The sequence below is a fragment of the Gopherus evgoodei genome, chromosome 4 (assembly GCF_007399415.2).
Source record: "Gopherus evgoodei ecotype Sinaloan lineage chromosome 4, rGopEvg1_v1.p, whole genome shotgun sequence".
In the NCBI taxonomy this organism is placed as follows: Eukaryota; Metazoa; Chordata; order Testudines; family Testudinidae; genus Gopherus; species Gopherus evgoodei.
Window position 1 is genome coordinate 105674445 of NC_044325.1, and position 20853 is coordinate 105695297.

Consider the following 20853-nt stretch of genomic DNA (forward strand, 5'->3'; position numbering starts at 1 on the left):
GGTCAAGGTTGAGACATTGATAAGATGCAGAGACACTTGTGCTTCTGGATCTATTTTCAAGATAAATAGACCTTCATTTCCATTTGTCAATTCAGCACCTTTTAAGAGCACTAAATTCATTTTTAAGAAAGTGATGAAGTCCACTGATCAGCTACTATTTTTGTAGCTAACATAACAAATGGTCAAATATCTATTGGTACCTAGACACCAGTCTGATGTGTGTCGTAAAATATATATGAAGAGAGAATGCGCGTAATTTGACCAATTATTCTTTTGTGTAACAGATTAAAAACAAATCAATGTAGCAAGTTTCAAGAAAGAAAAATTTATTCCAGATGCCCTTACAAGACAATCTGCTCTTCATACAAAACAGATAGCATTCGGGTACTTTAAAAAAGAAAAGGTGCCCAAGTATGACTTCTCTGATGTCAGTTTAGGGATATCTGAAAATACTCTAGGACTAATTCCCCATAATGTATTATTATAATATGCATTTGGTTCAGGGTAAAGATTAATGGATGAACATTTCTATATTGTTAAATATAGGTTAACACATGGGCTTATCCACAAACATTAGTGCTCCATTGGTTCTTCTGCCTTTTCTGCAGGTTCCTCAGCAGGTGGAGCAAGCTTAAGGAGGGGGGGGGAAAAGAAAAAAAAAAGATTTTACTACATAAGGGCAGAAGTCAAACAGGAAAGAGACAGCTTTGCACAGGAATTAACTGTGTGAGAAAGTTGGCAAAAATAAGCCCACAGATGTACGAGGCTCCCATAACCCCCTCATGAATATGGAAACAAGCCAAGCAGAGGTCAACAGGCCCCAACATGTAATACTCCACTTTCATCAGAGGAATGGCAGAACTGCGTGTTGGGACTTACAGAATCTGCAAGCTGCATCTTTGAGTTAAAAGGTCAGGATAAAAATATTTTATACTTGTATAGAGCTTGACGTGTTCAAAGCACATGTAGCCAGGCACAGTCAAGGTGAGAAGATGGAAACAACTTGAGAGGGCTTTCTGCTAATTCAGACTAGTCTGGTTAAATAGACTTCTTGTCCCTCATCTTCAGTCTTATTGCAGAGGATTAGATATGCCATCTCAAACAGGAAGCAACTCAAACTATTTTTAAGATCATTAACTAAGTCACATACCTTCCTCTGCGGTCTCTCTTCAAGTCCCTCCAGGAATGGAGACACATCATCATCATCATAGATAGTAAACTCCATTTCTTTGCCAACAATTCCAATGGAAACATTCTGTTAAGTACAATGTTGAAAGAACTGAGAAACTGTCTCTTGTGAATCTCTAACATTATGCAGCTTTTACTTGGGAAATGTATCAATTACAGCTTCCTCCTTAGATACATTTGGCACAGTGAATCAAATTAAGAAAAGAAATTCTCTATCAGGTCTACTTTATGACAGGCTTCCTTAGAAAAAACAAAGTGAGAGAGGCTTACTCTCTACAAGGATGCTATTATGTTCCAAAATGGTATCAGCCAAAAATGCAGTTTGATGATTTCAGACACAACAGGTTCAACTCCCTTTGTTTTTTAGTTGCGTTTCAGCATTTATAAACAAACGTAGCATATGATTTTTCAATATTGCTGGTTTCAGCATATATTTAGTATAAATATTTTAACAAACAACACTGTCTAAGATGAAAAGCTTTTATTAACCCTGATTCAAAACCCACTAACGTGCATGACTCTTCCTTTTGGAATTCAATGGATCAATCCTGAAGAGTACCTCAGGAAAACATTACTGTTTTAAGTTTCCTGACACCAAAAAAAAAAAAAGCAAGACTTATCTTAACCTACCCTTTAAGATAATCAAACAGACCTAGGGCCAGATTCTGATTTTAGCTATGCCAGTGTAAATCCAGAGTAATCCCAATGCATTCAACAATCTAGATTTCATTTCAATTAAAATTAATGGAATTTCAAGTAATTTATCTGATTACCCAGAGTATGAGTCATCTTCCATAAAGCTTTAAATATAAAATATGCAGCCTTCTCTCATTGTCTCTTATCCTATGTGTGCACTTGAGTTTCTCAAAGGATATGGGAATGTGATCTAAACATATACTTTAAGAAAAAAATAGTAAAAACCTATTGGACTATATTATCAGATTGCTAGTAAGGCTAAAATTAGTAACAATTTTAAATTCTGCATAGAATTTACTGGACTTCTGCACATCTAATTCAATAAATGATGTCAGTGTGGGATTAAGTATGATTATTTCACATTTTATTTGGCATTGTTCTAATATTAGATATTTCCCAGGTGTTAAGTTATGATTCCACAGTATTTTTATATTACCTGCTGAGTAAGAATTATATCAATTTTTATCAATACATGGAACTACAAAGCCTTTTAAGGAATGGGCTAAAATTGTCCTAAGTTGTTCAAAGAGATGGATCCTTCGAAAGTGGCATGACACTTTGGTAAATTAACATGACAGAACCTGGGTAAAATTAATGATCGAACTGAAGAACTTGACGTGACATGGAAAAAAATTCTGAAAGCAGAGTTACAAATTATCTAAGGATATGGCTTTTTGGTAGAGGTAACAGCTGTGGAAATTGGCTGAGAAGTTCAAGACTTTATAAAAATGTCTGTTGTGTGTTCGTGGTTTGTTATTCACAGGTGTAGGTTTAGTTATTTAAAAATCCATGAAAACTTTTCTTTAAGTTCTCCATATGATGCACGATGACAACAAATGGGAATCGTGCCAAATCTCTGCGCATCCCACCAGACATATGCCTTTTATCAATAACCTTGTACTATACCTGAATAATATTACTAGACAAGTAAAATATTTAATGACTGCTTGGACATAGGCATGAATGAATGAACAAATTTCACTACTACTTTAGAAATCTTAAGATTAACTCTAGGAATTAAGTATGTGAAATTCAAAGTATAAATAAGAAAAAGCACATCAAAAACAAAGAAAGATGACCAACATAACCATTTGGGATTTGCTTCATATTATGACCAACATACTGCTTCATATTATGCTCCAGGAGCTCTGCAGCAGCTCCAGAATGTGCAAGACTAGGGTAGGCCAAACAAATTAGGTTTTGGAATGGGGCTAGTAGCCAGAAAGGGGACAAAAGAAATTACACAATAAAAATTTTGTTAAAGTTTACCTTATATAAGGATGTTTAAAAAAACTGGTATCAGATGAAAATTCCTCATTGACAGTATTTTATGAGCCCCCTAGAAAAAATGTTAGATACTAAATTTTCCCTTACCTGGAACAAATATATAAAACCTATCTATAAACTAAGACAAGGTACTCATGGCCAAATCCCAAGATAAAAATCACTCATGCTCAGCCCCCTTAAATGTTTTGTAGGTGAACAGTACAGTCATTTAAAAAACCCCACAAACATTCGGTAAATACTTTATCTTGAGAAAGCACACAGCAGATTCCGTTAAATAATGAACAGTTTAAGCACGAAGCTGAGTCACTCTATGCTGTAACTAATTTTTTATTTTCAACAAATCTTAATTCATCAATAATTACTACGTAAAGAAGGGCTATCTTACACAACCGAAATTTATGAGACTAACAAGGGAAAACTTCACTAAAAGTGAAATAGTCTTCTGTTTTCGCAATAGCAATATATTTGTTAAGGTCCAAACATCAAAGTTCGAAATTGTTCGAAAGATTCACTGTATCTTCATAAGTTAAGACTCAAACTGATAGTACCCTGATAGTATATGACATTAGACTCTCACTTGAATATATTTTACCTAAATACTAATGTTGGACTCCCATACTTAAAATGATAGGATACAGTACCACCCATATATTTAACACCAACTCTGTCCATTGTAATTTCTAGTAAGAGATCCTGGTGTTTACCCTGTTGGTCAGATCCTGTTCCTGCAGGAAGAGTCTCTCTGAGAGCCCGCAGACCATGTTAACTAGTCCTCATTCAGTTACCTACAACATACACTGTCATCAGAAAAACAGTTAAACAACAGTATGATTTCCCGAGACCCTTCCCCTCCCCTCACCTTCCATTCCTAGCTGGAAAATAGTCTGGCTAGCTCTGCTCCCAAACTGCTTTACACATGTTGCTTCTTTGATAGGTAACTGGAAATCCAATATAAGTATGCCATAAGGAAACATCCTCCCTTTCATTCAAGACAATTAATTAAATCACAAAGTAAATTAGACTCTAGCTAAAGCAGATAAATCCATCTAGGTACTTATGGTGTCTGGGCCATGATATCTGAGCTGCTTTACTCCCCCACCCTCTTCAGTGCCTCTGATAATTATATAAAAACAAATTAATTTGAGATTTAAAATCCACTTCTTATTTACAGATTAAATATTAAGCAGACAAAACATGTATATCTTGAAATACTATCCTCTCTCTGAAATGGAAGGAACATCACTTTCTCCAAAAACCAAATTCATTCTTCCTATTTAACTCTTTCTCAGGTTCTCCAGGCAGATACTTCCCTCCATTTGGCCTGCTAAACAACTGAAATAAGTTAGATATGAAACCTTCATGTTTTGAATCTAGTTTTCTTTCTTCTCCTGATTTATATTGGATATTTCTATTCAACTCTTATATCTTCCCCTTCTGCACAGCAGTAAATAAATATTACCAGATAAGATGCAATATAAACAAGCAAGCATATATTTTAAAGATTATTAGAAAATCTAACAGAAGAGTCTCATCACTCACAGTCAGCAAACTCAGTCATGTGCCTCTCCAAATAAGTTCGAGCTGATTGTGAACGAGCACCAATGGACATAGCTTTGCAGTCAAAATAGTTTGCAGAAGGACAAGTTTGAAAGATGTGAGGACCCATATCCTGGCAAAAAAAGGTGTGAATTTTTCAACTGTTCATAGGAGGGCATGCAGTTTTCTAAAATATTTTTAGCACTAACTCTGTCACATGATGTATGTGTCATATATGCATGAAGATATGTTTTATACTGTGCTTCACATCGCAGTTCTTACATAGTTGCTTCAAGCCTAAATTTTCTAAATTGCCCCTTTTCACTACGTCCTTTAATCAGAAGTTTTTATGTAAGTTCAATGGAGGCCACTGAAAACCCTGTTTCTCTATAAAATCCTATAAATTGTATTGATCTTATATTATGAATAGATCCCATTTTATGACCTGGAATAAATATTAAACACATTTCCCAGTGCTTCCCACATGTACAAATGTCCAAACCTGTTCAGGGCTGAACCTTGGCATGCAAGATTTAATCAGGCTGCCCACTACCTTCACTTGCTTAGTTTGTAAGATCATCAGGGCAATGACTTATCTGTGCTATACAGAACAAACGGATAACCACTGGAGACACCTTAAAGGAGCCCTGATTTTCAGAAGTGGTGAACACTCACCCTCTGAAGTCAAGCCCCTTAAAGTGTCTCACCTTGGGCCCCAAAATCATTAGCCATTTTTTTAAATTCTACGCCACATGGGTAAAGCCACGTATACATATATACATCATCCGCTCCAGGGACCTGCAGAAAAATTACCTTCATTTAACATTTATGAGAATTAAGTTTCAAGGTCAAAAAAGAGTTTCCTCTAGCCATATGAATATTGATAAGTACTGCTATAGTCCGCCTCCTTCCCTCTCAACAAAAGGTTAGTTGCTACAAAAGTGAAATATTTTCTGGCTGCATTTTTCGTTTGGATAAACTGAAATGGAAACACACACACACACAGAGTGTACTTACATCATAACCTGCAATGAGCAGTCCTACACCATATGGTCTTCTGCCATACGCTGTGTTGGTATCTGGGTTTCTTAAACAAGCTAAGGTTCTTTGTGAAGATTCAAGTTAATACTTTTAAATTTTTATTCTTAATCCAAGTAAAACTCCATCAGAACTGCTATAGGTTTGTTAGCCATTTCCTGTGGTGAAAAAATTTGTTCCAGAGAAACAGATCTCATCATCTGTCTTGAGCACCAATGGTAAGGTCTTCTTCATCTCCAGTCAGACCTATAGCAATTAGCTTCCCCAAACAAAGTGACTGGTATATTCAGGCAAGTAATATAGTGACTGATTTTATGCTAGTCTGGCCTATTTCATCCCCTTTTCATTTGACACACTTGCTTTTATCAAGTACAATCGACGTACAAAATGCTTAGTGTGTTCCAGAGATGGGCAATTAAGGTGAATGAGGCAGTAACATTAAATGTTCTTTTTCCATCAGAAAGTGACATTATCTGGGGTTTTTTAAGTGTTCCAGAAAACAAGTTAAAAAAATTGTTTCCAGTTCTACAATAGGACTCCTGCATGGCACATCATTGCCTTGTCTACTAATTCCATGGATGAAGAAAGGATGTCCTCCCAAAAAACAAACAAGATCTTTGCATCTATTTCCTGTAACTTTCAAAGCATCTTTGCTTGAAATAAAACAAATATTTTGATATAAAAGAGTTCTAAACACATCAACAAAGTGAAAACTGAACTGAATTTTAAGAAAAGCATGGAGTCATTACATATCAAATATATACACACATCTCTAAAACATAAAAGGATACTGCTTCCAATTAGAGACACTAGACGGACACGGAAGAGGTCTGTCAAACACAAATCTAGAATCCAGACACTCCTGACGCATGAAATTACTATAAGAAGAGCAAATAAAAATATATGGATCACAAACAGAAGGAAGCTTCTCCAACTTGATATTTTCCTTTTTAAGCTTGTGTGCATGTATTATATTTATTACTGTTTCAGCATTGCTACGAAGACCAAAAATGCCACTATAAAATTTTATGACTCATCATTGTTGATTAGAAGACCATATGCCTGAAAGAATATTGACAGAGGAAACACTATGAATGAAGGAAAAATGGATGTTTATAGAATATGCAGTGAAGAGGGGTTATTTGGAGCAAAATGAAAAATTAATAGGAAATATTCCTTTGGAATGTTATTGCAATTAGTATGTAAGTGGTCCTCAGTATGCCTTTTCTGTCCCTTTCTACGCAACCGAGGAATCCTTCTTGCTCATTTTATATTTATCTCATTTGCCAGAACCACACCAGCCAGCTGAGAGTTCAAAAGTATACCTCTCTAGAATTTATGATCTACATCACTAGCTGAAGGAATTGTTTAGTAGCCAATGTGTGATGTTACACTTCTGAGACTGCTCAGTCTCGACCAGCTTGGGGAAGCAAGACATTGGACAGAGAATAAATCCTAGCAGTTAAACCCTGGTCCATGGGAATTTTGACATTTACTTTAATAAGACAAGGCATTCACCCCTGGTCTCTTGCATATTAGTGCAGGACCAGTAACCATAGGCAAGTTCTTTTAGCATTGCCTCATTAAATGACAGTATGAGAAGTCTGTTTTTTTACTTCATTACTACTAGAGTATTGTACACATTAGTCATTAGAAACTCACCACAACAGTCCTTGCATCAGCAGTAAGCCCAGCAATTGAGATGCCAATATGGTTGTCAACATACAGGATTTTTTCTGATGAGCTGCCAGTTCAGACTGTGCTCTCTATACATAAAAAAAGCCATATTAGTCATGAAAATTATTGCAGCAGACTTTAAAACAATGTGTTAATCAATAGGGACAATGCTTTTAAAAAAAAAATTGTGAGCAACTATCAAAAAGGACTGAACTTATAGCCCAAAATCTGTAACATGTAATAGACATAAGACATAAAGGGCTGATCCCATCCCAATAAGAAATGTACTGAAGAAAAAAAAGTGGGCTTTTCAAGTAAAAGAGATAGGAAATAAATACAGATAAAATATTTACACTTTTTTTGGGGAGGGTCAGTTGAACCACATATATTTGGCTTTTTAACTAGACAATGTCATCAATTTCTTCCATTTCCACCACAGGATTAAGACCCATTTTATCACAGATTAATCGAAATATTAGTAGTTCTACACCAGTGCTAAAACATATGAAAATATGTAAATCTTACTTTCTAATGTACAAAAGAAAAAAGTTATAAAATTTGTCTCCCCCAGACCAGAAATTTACCTCTCCTTATCTGACATTTTAATTTAACAACAATAAAGGCCTTGAATTGACCATGTTTGCGCTTGCAAGAAGAAAAAAGTAATTCCAATGTTTTTTTCTTAAATTACCTTTAGAGCACCAGAACAGCATGGGTTTTTGATTCCAGCCCCACAGTAGCTGAGCCTTGCTTCACAGCTTCCATAGCATATTCTATTTGATGAATTCGGCCCTACAGAATGAAATAAGTTAACAACTCTAAAATTGACTCTCCATATAAGAAAGGTAGAGACTCTGCAAAAACTACACACAAAGGGTAAAAGCCTGGCCCTATTCAAGTAAATGAGAATTTTGCCATTGACTTAAGTGGGCTAAGATTTCACTCAAGATTAATTAAGAACAGAGTTTTCAGTCTCAACTGAAATCAGACCTTTAACTGATTGGTGCGTTTGCTGGTTTTACGTTTATCACAACAGTGAAAGATCTACCAGAAGTATCTGAAACACTCCTTTATTTTCCACTGAGATAAGGAATTTCAGTAACAGGGGATAAGACATTTTCTGTCACAGAGTACTTTGAAACCATTATGGGCTGTCCCATACACATCTATTTATTGACTAAGAACTGCATGGTTGACACAGAAGATCACAACTCATGTCAAAATCCTTTCCAGTCATTGAAGTGTATATTCTTGACTCTAATACAAGATTGACAGCATGCACCATTAAGGCCTGATTACTCCTTTATGCCACCATAAACAGTAACAGATCCAAAAAAATTATTGTGGTGTTTCACCACTGCATCTGCTGCACCACTGCCTTAAGTCCACCTACTAATTTTATGTATTTTATTTAAAAAAAAAACAAAACACAAGAGTCTGTGGAGAAGTAATTTCAACGTGTAGAGACTAGCTAGTTTTCCCTTTTAAAACACATCTTGTCCATAGTATCAAGGTACTTACAACAAAGTGTAAATAATATCAGATAAAAAATAAAACTGAGCAGGAGTTAAGGCAAGTAATTAGGCAATCAGTAACAAATATCTTAAGGAATGTTAGTTTTAAAAATAAAACAGGAAATTCAAAATTAAAAGTCACACAGATGAAAAAGCTGGAAAGAACTAAAATGCAGAATTCAGGAACATAGAACGTGAACTCTACACTTAGTTCTCACCCCATATAATGTCTGTATATCACTAACAAGTACCAAATCTGATTAACAGCAATTACTTGGCAGTTCATCCTAAAACACTGGTGCCTGGGGGCATATTAAATCCCATACACTTCTGCATTTCACATGCAGCTTCAAACCATATTTGCTGCAGTTTTTATATGGCTCAGTATATGTGGCATAAACACAAAGGCATATCAAGTTTAAGATTTCTTCTGTGGATAGTTAAGTTGCAACACAGCACTAGCGTTTTATATCAGACAAGCAAGATAGGAATTGGGTAGGTCTTTGGCAAACAGTAGTAGTATAGCACATACTATGGTGATGGGCAACTTTACAGAAGACACAGTGTAGTAACAAAACACCTTTAATTCAAGGATGTGACGAAGTGGGAAATGTTTTTGATGTGTTATTTGCATGCTGAGTGGGAGTATTAACATGAGAAGGTCGCAGGGGAGTTTTGCTCCGATTGCCTGCACTGGGGAAGGGAGCATACCTGAGCACGTAATGAGAACCCAGGAGGTGGGCTGGAGGCCAGGTAACCAGGAAACTGGACAAAGGACACAAAGGCTGAGGGAGGAGCTGGGGGGAGGCTGATGGCTAGAGGGAGTTTCAGTTTGGAACTGGCTGGGAAATGGAGAGGGCCACCCCGACCAACAGGGCTGTGGCTCCCTGGGGCCCCCAGATGGACTGAACTAAGCGGGTCCTGTTGTCTGTACTGGCAAGACCTCTTTTGGACTGTGTTCCGTCGTCTAAATAAACCTTCTGTTTACTGGCTGCCTGAGAGTCATGATGAATCGCAGGAAGCTGGGGGAGCAGGGCCTTGTCTTCCCCCACACTCCATGACAAAGGATCTCAACACCATAGCTTGAAAATTTTACCAGACACGTACCAGTCTGCAGTCAACACTCCAGAATAGGGAAGGCTCAAGGGCAAACTTGTAAGATTGTACTGTGGCAGTCTGGCTTCTTGACACTACCAATTTCACTTGCCTCAAGAAAACACCCTGCCCAACTGGTTAGCTGCTTTGAAATGAGATCTGTCACTCATACAGGGCATATGATCTCACAGTAAAGATCTGTGAAGGTAAATCTAGGCCTCACAATTTTGAAATAAACTTGAAAACTCAATAAAAAGTAAACAGACAACCCTGCATTGCTTTATGCTCAGTTCAAGTTTCAAGATTATTTTCACAAGAGGCTAGAAACCATTATTAGTTGAAATTTACTTACCAAATTTGTATTTGATGACAATTTTCACTAATAATAATTGCCGTGCAGAAACAGTAATTTTAAACACTTTATACTAACATTAATAAACTTTTAAAAATAGTGTACATCTCTGGTTTTGCTAAAATCTAGAAGTGAGTCGGTTTTCAGATCTCAAAATTTCTGTAATTTGCTACAAGTATCTGAAAAAGATTGGACTCCCAAAACTTGCAAAGGAACCTCTTTAAAAATCTTAAAGTAATTAAGAGGTTTGATTGTTAGTTTCAGAAGATTCATTCTCCACTCAACACTAACCTCTAAGTTTTGAAAAGGTACAATACATTATTCATATCAAAAGGTTTTAATTCCTGCTACATGTAAATCTCAATGCAACCTTACTTAGAGCCACTATAGGCCTCCATAATTACACATTGTATATTACAAGCAGATACCAGGTAAATAAAAAATTAATAAGACACTGTAACTACTGCATCACAGAGACAACTTGTCCTTTTATAATTCAATTCTTCACATTTTCCCACTCTCCATTTTATGTTTGTAAATATCTCATTAAATACATTAATTTGGGTGGACAGAATCAATGATTTTTTTTCAAAATCTGTTTTTAATTAAATCAGATTTTTTGATAGAATGCTTTTTGAGGAAAAACCTATTAAAGATAGTTTTAATTAAGATACATTATAGCTCAAAGATATCTCATAGAATAGGGATTATAAATTCTAATTCTATAGTATGAGACAATATAAGAAAAGTTTTATAATAAGTTCCAATAAATTCATGGATTAAGGACATAATCTTATGGGGATCCAGGGGTTTCTGTATAGAAAGATTAACCTAAATAATCTATCTACCCAATGGGACTCAGTACACAGCCTAGAAGATACTATCAGAGATGCCTAATTACACTTCTCAAACTATGGATTTGTGTCTCCAGGGATAACATGCTTATGAACAGCAAAAATGTTTTAAAATAAATAAATAATATATAGAGGTGAGAAATAACAGACCTCAACCCTATTGTCCCTCTGCAGATTTGTGTACACAGCGTCAATCCCTTACCTCTCTATAAATGTGCAAAGTTTCAAAAAGTTCAGTGAATAGAAGATTGTTGGGGGCAGAATAGATCTGGACAAGGAGAAGAAGTCTGGAGATAAATGTGAGAAGGGAGGCGACAGGCAACAGAAACAAAGGTGAAACTGAGCCGCATATTCCGGAATGCACTTTTATGTAGATATCTGTGATTAAATCGAGCCTTCCTGACTAGTGATTTAAATTAGTTTGATTTAAAACAAATCCATCCTGATATTAGTCCATAAAGTTGCTTGTGTACACCTATTATGTAACTGAATGTTTCTGCATTTCACATTACAAAAGCAAATCTGAAGTGTTGGATGACTGCCCCCCAGCAATACTCCAACACTGGAGTTTGAAAAGAACTAAATATACTCCTACAGAACATATCTAGTATATAGTTAGAGAGAGAGAGAGCAAAACACTGGTTAATAAAATTATTGTAAAGTCCAACTATAAAAACAAAAATCACAAAATTCATCCTCAAAACTGTGTATTTAACAGTTTCTTGGTGTGTTAGGCACATAGCATTATTCATACTACGCTTTAAAACATTCGAAGGCTGCTTTATGGAACAGCCACTAGCAGCATCATAGGCCTGATCTACACTACGTGTTAAAATGAATTTAGCAGCATTAAACCGAATTAACCCTGCATTCGTCCACACAACGAAGCCCTTTATATCGATATAAAGGGCTCTTTAAACCGATTTTTGTACTCCTCCCCGACGAGGGGAGTAGCGCTGAAATCGGTATTGCTATGTCGGATTAGGGTTAGTGTGGCCATAATTGGACGGTATTGGCGTCCGGGCGGTATCCCACAGTGCACCATTGTGACCGCTCTGGAAACCGATCTGAACTCAGCTGCACTGGTCAGGCTGACAGGAAAAGACCAGCAAACTTTTGAATTTCATTTCCTGTTTGCCCAGCGTGGAGCTCTGATCAGCACGGGTGGCGATACAGTCCCAAATCCAAAAAGAGCTCCAGCATGGACCGTATGGGAGATAATGAATCTGATCGCTGTACGGGGAGACAAATCTGTTCTATCAGAGCTCCATTACAGAAGATGAAATGACAAAGCATTGAAAAAATCACCAGGCTATGATAGACAGAGGCCACAGCAGGGACTCAGCACAGTGCTGCATGACAAGCGTAATGGAAAACCAAAGAATCAAATGGACGCTCATGGAAGGAGTGAGGGGGACTGAGGATTCCAGCTGTCCCCGCAGTCTCTGAAAAGCATTTGTGTTCGTGGCTGAGCTCCCAACGCCTGAAGGGTCAAAAATATTGTCCATGGTTGTTCAGGGTATATCTCATCAATTTACACTCGGGTGAAAGAAAAGGGGAAAAAATCGTTTCTCGTCTTTTTTCAATGTCACCGTATGTCTACTGCATGCTGCTGGTAGACGCAGTGCTGTGGCACTGAACAGCTGCATCCGCTCCCCTTCCTTTCCTGATGGCAGACGGTGCAAAATGGTGGAAAACCATCCTCATCATCCCGTGAGTGCTCCTGGCTGGCCTCGGTGAGGTCAGCCAAGGGCGCCTGGGTAAAAATGGGAATGACTCCTTGTCATTCCCGGCAGACAGTACAAAATGCTTGGTAACCGTTCTCATAGCAGCTGGAGGCTGAGCTCCGTCAGCCGCCCCCCACACTCCCTTCATGTCTAAAGAAAAGATTCTGTACTCCCTGGACTATCACAGCCGTGGGAGGCTGCGCTGCTCTCCCCCACACCCTTAATGTCCTGCCTGGACTATCATAGCAGCTGGAGGCTGCCTCCTCCTCATTTTATCTCACTAAAAAGTCAGTGTTTCTTATTCCTGCATTCTTTATTACTTCATCACACAAATGGGGGGACACTGCCATGGTAGTTCAAGAGGGCTGGGGCAGGAGGGAAGCAACAGGTGGGGTTGTTGCAGGGGCACCCCCTAGAATGGCATGCAGCTCATCATTTCTGCGGGATCTCTGGGTCTCTGACACAGAGCGGCTGTGCTCTCTGGTTCTCTAGTACACTTGCCCCATATTCTAGGCAGGACTGACTATTTTTGACAAAACAAAGAAGGGAATGACCTGGGGAGTCATTCCCATTTTTGTCCATGCGCCCCCCGGCCGACCTCAGCGAGGCCAGCCAGGAGCACCCATGACAGCAGCAGATGGTACAAAAGGACTGATAATCGTCATCACCAATTTCCAATTGCCAACCTTGCAAAATGACTGATAACCATCATCTCATCGCCAATTTACAATGGCAGACGGTGCAATAGGGATGGTAACCATCTCTGCTACCTTGCAAAGGCAAACGAATGCTGCTGTGTAGCACTGCAGTACCGCCTCTGTCAGCAGCATCCAGTACACATACTGTGACAGTGACAAAAGCCAAAATGGGCTCCATGGTTGCCATGCTATGGAGTCTGCCAGGGCAATCCAGGGGAAAAAGGGCGCAAAATGTTTGTCTGACGTTGCTTTCCCAGAGGAAGGAAGGAAAACGACATTTACCCAGAACCACCCGCGACACTGTTTTTGCACCATCATGCACTGGGATCTCAACCCAGAATTCCAATGGGCGAGGGAGACTGCGGGAACTATGGGTTAGCTACAGGATAACTACCCACAGTGCAATGCTTCAGAAATCGACGCTAGCCTCAGTACATGAACGCACACCGCCGAATTAATGTGCTTAGTATGGTCGCATGCACTCGACTTCATACAATCTTTTAAAAAAACGGTTTTGGTAAAATCGGAATAATCCCGTAGTGTAGACATACCCATACTCCTTGAGCTACCAGAACAGGTCATCCACTGCCTTCATGCCACTACCATAATAGTGAAAAAAGAGAAAAGGAAAAATGGAAAGCAAGTAACACAATTATATTCTTTACCTGAGGGCTCCAGACAGTGACATCATTGTCATACTGGTTGCGAAACTGTGAACAAAACCAATTCATTAGTATGAAAGAATATGCAGCTGGGAAAAGATAACCTTTGAGCTTTCAATGATATTAATTTTCTTTGCTTAATACAACATACACAATTTCTCTAATCTAAAACAAGAGCTCGACCACAATATATTTTTCTGCACATTTATCATTATTTAGTAAACACAACATTACTGAATCAGCACAATACTTACTGTGATCTGAATTACTTTAACACAAAATGACACCTCAAAATATTTCAGCATTAAACACAAAGCACACATTTAACTTGCATTGTGACTCTATATCCTCTCTACAGTACCCTGGCAACAAGAAATTAAGAGAAAAATGCTTTTTAAAGATATTTAACCCAAAAGGCATCACCAGCCTCTTAACATATTGATGTGTCTGCATCTGAGCAGCAAACAGCAGCAATTGTAACTGGGCATCTTGATATAGCTAGTTTGGGGGCAGTGGAAAACTTCGCTGCACTATAATCCCCAGAGAAACATGCAGAAATTCCTATTAATTTCCTGCATGGGTTAATGATAATCGTGTCTGCATTAACTAACACCAATTCCAGATTGTCTACAGATTTCTTGGGTGGGAAGCCAGAGTGTTCTGCCAATCAATTACAACAAAGCTCTCTTAGGAGCCTCTTAGGAGGAATGCCAAGCTGCAGCAAAAAGAAAATTGTGTAGTCTTCACTGCTAGTATTCATTACACAGACAACTGTAAACCTGACAAGAATCAGGTCAATTTCATTCCGCTGTTGCTTGAAAAAGTAGTACCCAGGATAATAGTTCTAGGGTCTAACTGTGGTGACGGAGAAATATTTACACAAAGCCTGGGGGAAAGTTGAGTAGAATACGTGTCCCCCTTCACCTCTCACCCACCAGAAAGTTGCAGAGGTTGATGTAGCAGACACAACCTCAGGGCAGCAACAGGAGGCTGGGGAAGGTAAGCAGAGTCCTCACTCACCCTAGCTACAGACAGGTGGCAAGGAACAGGGAGATGTGGGGGTACAGAAAATACTCTTTTCTACAATCTAAAGGAGGAAGTGCTTCACATTTATCTTGACACCAGGTCTTATCTGTACTCCATAATTTATTGTGCTATAAACTTTGTAGGTCCTCTGTAGACTTATAAAACAGTCAATTCACTCACAAACATGTTACAAATGATTTGCAATTTGACATACATTTTGGATTAGACTTGCTTTTTCCAGGGGGTAAATACTGATTTATACTTCAGCCTGCATTGGTTTAGTGCAAGAATGAACAGTACTAAAACATCGAAACTAGAGCAATTCAGACCAGTCCTCCCACTACTGTTCCACATATGGCCTTTCAAAATCCCCCAGCTCAGTTGTTCTGTTCCAGTTCTGTCTACACATTACTTTTGGTGAATAGAGATGCTGTAGACCCAAAAATAGACTATACACTGACTGAACTATAGCTATTCCTGTGATCTCTGCTATAAGAGATTCTAGTGTTGGATCTCATTGCAACACAATATGATCTGTAAAATACAAATGTGTCTTACACTGCTGCAGTTTTCTACTACATTCTTGATGGGTCAATTAGAAAAAAATATTGCCTAATGAATTGTAAGTTTCTAAAGCCAACTGTGATTAAGCTGATAGGCAATGCTAGCTTGCAATGTAAACATTAAAACTTTAGGCCCCTTTCCTGCAACAAGTACCCTACACACAGAACCCTGCGCACAGTCAAAATCAAAGGATTACTGTGCAATGCAGGCACACAGACCATTAACCCAACAGTTCATTGTTCCTAAACTAAAGTCCCAGTTCAGCAAGGTATTTAAGCATTTGTAACTTTAAGTAAGTAAGTAATGGAGCTACTCACATGCTTAGTTAAGCACATGCTTAGGTACCTTGCTGAATCATTCATGGCTCAAAACTCCAGTCCTGCAATTGTTTCATTTTCTGCTCTCTGATTTTTGTTCTACTGAAAAATAAGTGTTTGTTTTTCCTCAAAGGAAGTTAGTTAACTAATGATTTCAAAATGCACTGAAATAAAGAGTTGTTTGCATTTGAAACAACTGTAAGAAATTATACAACAGCTACAGGTATGTAATTTCCTTATAATGGCATTTTGTACATAGCTACCATGAGGATTGACCTGAAAGGACAGCAAAAAGCTACTACTGACACGGCATAAAGCATAATAAACTCCTGGATTTACATGATAACTCACACCACTAGTCAGGTACATTAACGTTACTCACAAGTGCAAGTATCTGGGCCTATTTTTTATGTTTATATACACTGACTTGTAAATATTCTCTATTGCATATTAAAGCATATCTAAAGTATACAGGGTTTGATTTTATGCTCCCTGTTATTTCCACTCCTCTTTCGGAATTAAGACATTAAAAAAAGCTACTATAATTAAATTTGGCTCACGTGGAATGGAATCAGATGGGGAAACCTATATACAGTTTGGCTTGGTGGGCTTAGAACATGGAGGTTATATATGGGACGGGGTAGGCCTGTGTGTGGAGAGAGAAGGGGGTTACGCTGGGCGCGGGGATGGGGGGGGGTGCTGTGGAGAGGAGAAGATCTATGTGAAGCAGGGAGGCTGAGACTCTGTGGGGAAGAGAGTCAGTTGCTCTGGGGGAGGTCTCCGACGGGAGGAGGATGCCTCTATGGTGGGGCAGGTGGCCTCTGAGCGGAGGGAGATCGCTCTGTGTATGTGTGTGGGTCGGGGTCCGCTGTGAAGAGCGGGGGCGGGTTTCGCTGGGCTGGCGGCCGGGAAAGGGAGGAAGCCCAGGACCCGCTAAGGGCCAAGCCGGGCCAGGCTCTCCCCGCCGGTTGCCGGAGCTGCGCCGCGGAGATCCCCCGGCCTGGCCTGGCCTGGCGCACAATGAGAAGCGCTGACTCACGGCCCCTCCCACATCCGCATCGGTTCGGGCCGGGCTTGGCAGCGGCCCACGGCTCGACGGGGGCCCGCTCCCTGGGCCCAGCCCGCCCCAGCGACCCCTTCCTCACCATCTTCCTTCCCCCAACTCCGGCGCGTGCTGCTGACCGGCGAGCAGTTCAGCGAGCGATGTCTCGGCTACGAGACTAGAACTTCCGCCCTCTCCCCAGGGAAGAGCAGCCGCTCCCAGATTGATCGATCGAAGGGCGGATGCGGCTGTGACTCCACCTCCGGCCGCCCCTAGCCCAGAGAGAGGCTCCAGCAGGGGCCCTGTGGAGGTGGAACTCGCTACTGCTTACGCGAACCCGCGCGTGCGCAGTGCTTAGCTGGAGCCTCTGCCTCGCCTGGGGAGAGACGCCAGCAAAGCGCGGCTGAGCTGCGGGTCGTCTTCTGGAAGGAGGCGCGGGCAGGAATCCGCCGCTCTCTCCACTGAGAGCAAACCCGTGACTGGGCCCCCAGCCTGCACAGACACAGTCACTGCCCCTGCCCCTGCCCCTGCCCCGCGCGTTTGTGAAGGGGCAGTGAGAGGCCGCGTCACCCTCTATCCCTTTTCAGTGCAAACTCGCCAGTGACCTCGCTGCCATCCTTTGTCTTGCCAGGTCCTGCACAAACCAGCCAGGGGACGTAAGCGTCCTGGGCCGCAGCAGCGAGCCACACTCTGATGCGGGCCAGCTTCCTGCAACTCCTTTTAAGCTTCTCACCCAGACACCGGCAATGGGTGAAAACGTTCCTAGAGCTGTGTGTGCGGCACTGACAGTGAGGTGCAGTCTTGTTCTAAATGGCAGTTCATGTTCTTTGCCAGAAGCAGAGTTGAAAATTTTTTTTCAGATGCACCATTTCCGATGGAAAGTTCTATCTGAGATCCATAGGAGAAGTAGACATTGCATGCTGCTTTCAGTTCTTCAGGCTCCACTGTGACATACCTTAGAAACAAAGGGAACGTAAAATGAATGTCATTAGTTGCTTTGTAGCAGCGCTTCAACTGACTGATAACATTGGCCAGAACTGCATAAAACACATTCCTTCTGAATAAAGGCTCAGAGTCATCTTCTGGGGTGACAGAACATTATTCCTCAGGTGTCTCATAATGAAATTGTTTCAGTTCCTACCTTTCTTCTGCAGTAATGGTGGCAAATTCTCATACCTTTTGTCACAAGGCATGCTTCCAATAGAAGTTTGGGACACTGATCTTGAAGTTGCATTAATTCTTCAATACATCAGCAGTTAGAGATTACTCAGGCTTGTAAAAATCTTTTTTCCTCATCATACTTAGAAGACTTCATGTTGATGGGCTTGTGCCTTCTGGCTGATCCCTACCTTGAACTATGGTAGGGGTGGGCAATCTTTTGGCCTGAGGGCCATATCTGGGTATAGAAATTGTATCGTGGGCCATGAATGCTCATGAATTGGGGGTTGGGGTGCAGGGGAGGTTGAGGGCTCTAGGTGGGGCTAGGGATGCAGTGTGTGGGGTGCAGGAGGCTGCCCCGACCAGGGATCAAGGGGTTTGGAGGGCGGGAGGGAAATCAAGGCTGAGGTGCGGGGGGGTTGAGGGCTCTGGCTGGGGGTGCAGGCTCGGGTGGGGAGGAGCAGTTTGGGGTGCAGGAGGGTGCTCTGGGCTGGGACCGAGGGGTTTGGAGGCAGGAGGAGGATCAGGGTTGGGGCGTGGGTGGGGGCTCAGGTGGGCAGGCTCCTGGCAGTGCTTACCTCAAGCAGCTCCCGGAAGCAGCAGCATGTCTTCCTCTCCAGCTCCTATGCTGCGGCAAGCCCCTGACCCTGCTCCCCAGTAGGATCTTCACGACCAGATTAAAAATTCTGATGGGCCGAACATGGCCCATGGGCCATAGTTTGCCCACCCCTGGACTAGGGCCTGGGAGAGTGTATCCATTTTCCCCACTTTACTTGGGGCCTGTGTGAGACTTTAGTAAAAGCCACTGGCAGCTGTGAAATTCATAGATATTTTGTAATAACCGAACAATTTGTGAAGAGTACATATTATGCAAACAATCCTGCTGCTGCTATGTATTGTGTGCATACAAGAATGACACAGTTCTACAGCACTATTCATATCTACTGAAACAGAAGAGAGTGATACAGGCTTTTACAATAACAGTCTCTGGACTGAATTTATTCTTATTTCCCATGGCGAGTGCTTACTTTCCATACTCATATTTAACAGGTTCCCATTGCAGAATTCCACCCCCGCTCCCAAACATTTAAAATCATTAAGACCTAGTAAAGTTTTTTTTTAATTGCCTTATGGTTTCAGAGCCATTAGAGTACACTCAAGTCATGTTTTCAGATTTTTCTCTGTCACCAGCAGAGGTAAAAATCTACTTTTTAAAAAATGGAAGCTGAGATTCTCACATAATCACTTTACTCCAGGAGCTGGACCTTTAATTTAAAAAAAACAACAAATGATATGATACATGACAAAATTACAAGAGTTGGCAACACTCGTTGTACAACAGCACTATTGTTGATCTTGCACAGTATTGTAGGTAGCAAGGAATATCTTAGCACCTATGCCTTTACACTGCAAATCTAGGGCCTGGGGTGAGTTTCAGAGGAACAGTATGGATCTTTGAACTCATCACCTCCCTCTCAAAAGCCTCTGTACCCTCAGCATTATGATCCTTTAGAGATGCTAGTTCAGGTCTCTGTTTGCTCATAGACTCATAGACTCATAGGTCAGAAGGGACCAATCTGATCATCTAGTCTGACCTCCTGCACAAGGCAGGCCACAGAACCCCACCCATCCAATTTTATAACAACTCCTATCCCAGGACCGAGTTATTGAAATCCTCAAAATTGGTTTGAAGACCTCAAGCTGCAGAGAAACCACCAGCAAGCGACCCGTGCCCCACGCTGCAGGGGAAGGCGAAAAACCTCCAGGGCCCCTGCCAATCCGCCCTGGAGGAAAATTCCTTCCCGACCCCAAATATGGCGATCAGCTAAACCCTGAGCATGTGGGCAAGAGTCACCAGCCAGCACCCAAGAAGGAATTCTCTGCAGTAACTCAGTTCCCATTCCATCCAACATCTCCCCGCAGACCATTGAGCAGACCTATCTGGTGGTAATCCAAGATCAATTGCCCAAAGTAACAATCCTATCATAACATCCCCTCCATATACTTATCAAGCTTTGTCTTAAAGCCAGGAAAGTCTTTTGCCCCCACTACTTCCCTCGGAAGGCTGTTCCAGAACTTCACTCCCCTAATGGTTAGAAACCTTCGTCTAATTTCAAGTCTAAACTTCCTAATATCCAGTTTATACCCATTCGTCCTCGTGCCTACATTGGTACTAAACTTAAATAATTCCTCTCCCTCCCTAACGTTAACCCCCCTGATATATTTATATAGAGCAAGCATATCCCCCCGCAGCCTTCTTTTGGCCAGGCTAAACAAGCCAAGCTCTTTGAGTCTCCTTTCATAAGGCAATTTTTCCATTCCTCGGATCATTCTTGTAGCCCGTCTCTGAACCTGTTCCAGTTTGAATTCATCCTTCTTGAACATGGGACACCAGAACTGCACACAGTATTCCAGATGGGGT

At 40.7% G+C, this 20853-nt stretch overlaps 1 protein-coding gene across 1 annotated transcript; it reads right to left on the reverse strand.

The window, feature by feature from the left end:
• Nucleotides 1–304: 304 nt before the first annotated feature.
• PSMA1 (proteasome subunit alpha 1) lies at nucleotides 305–17535 on the reverse strand. Its single transcript, XM_030560451.1, is given in 15 exon segments — nucleotides 305–630; nucleotides 1151–1255; nucleotides 3876–3896; nucleotides 3898–3956; nucleotides 4711–4840; nucleotides 5725–5774; nucleotides 5777–5794; nucleotides 6537–6562; nucleotides 6564–6623; nucleotides 6760–6761; nucleotides 7411–7475; nucleotides 7478–7509; nucleotides 8114–8214; nucleotides 14328–14372; nucleotides 17377–17535. Coding segments are annotated over 15 exon segments (774 nt in total). The 5' UTR covers nucleotides 17380–17535; the 3' UTR covers nucleotides 305–573.
• Nucleotides 17536–20853: the final 3318 nt, after the last annotated feature.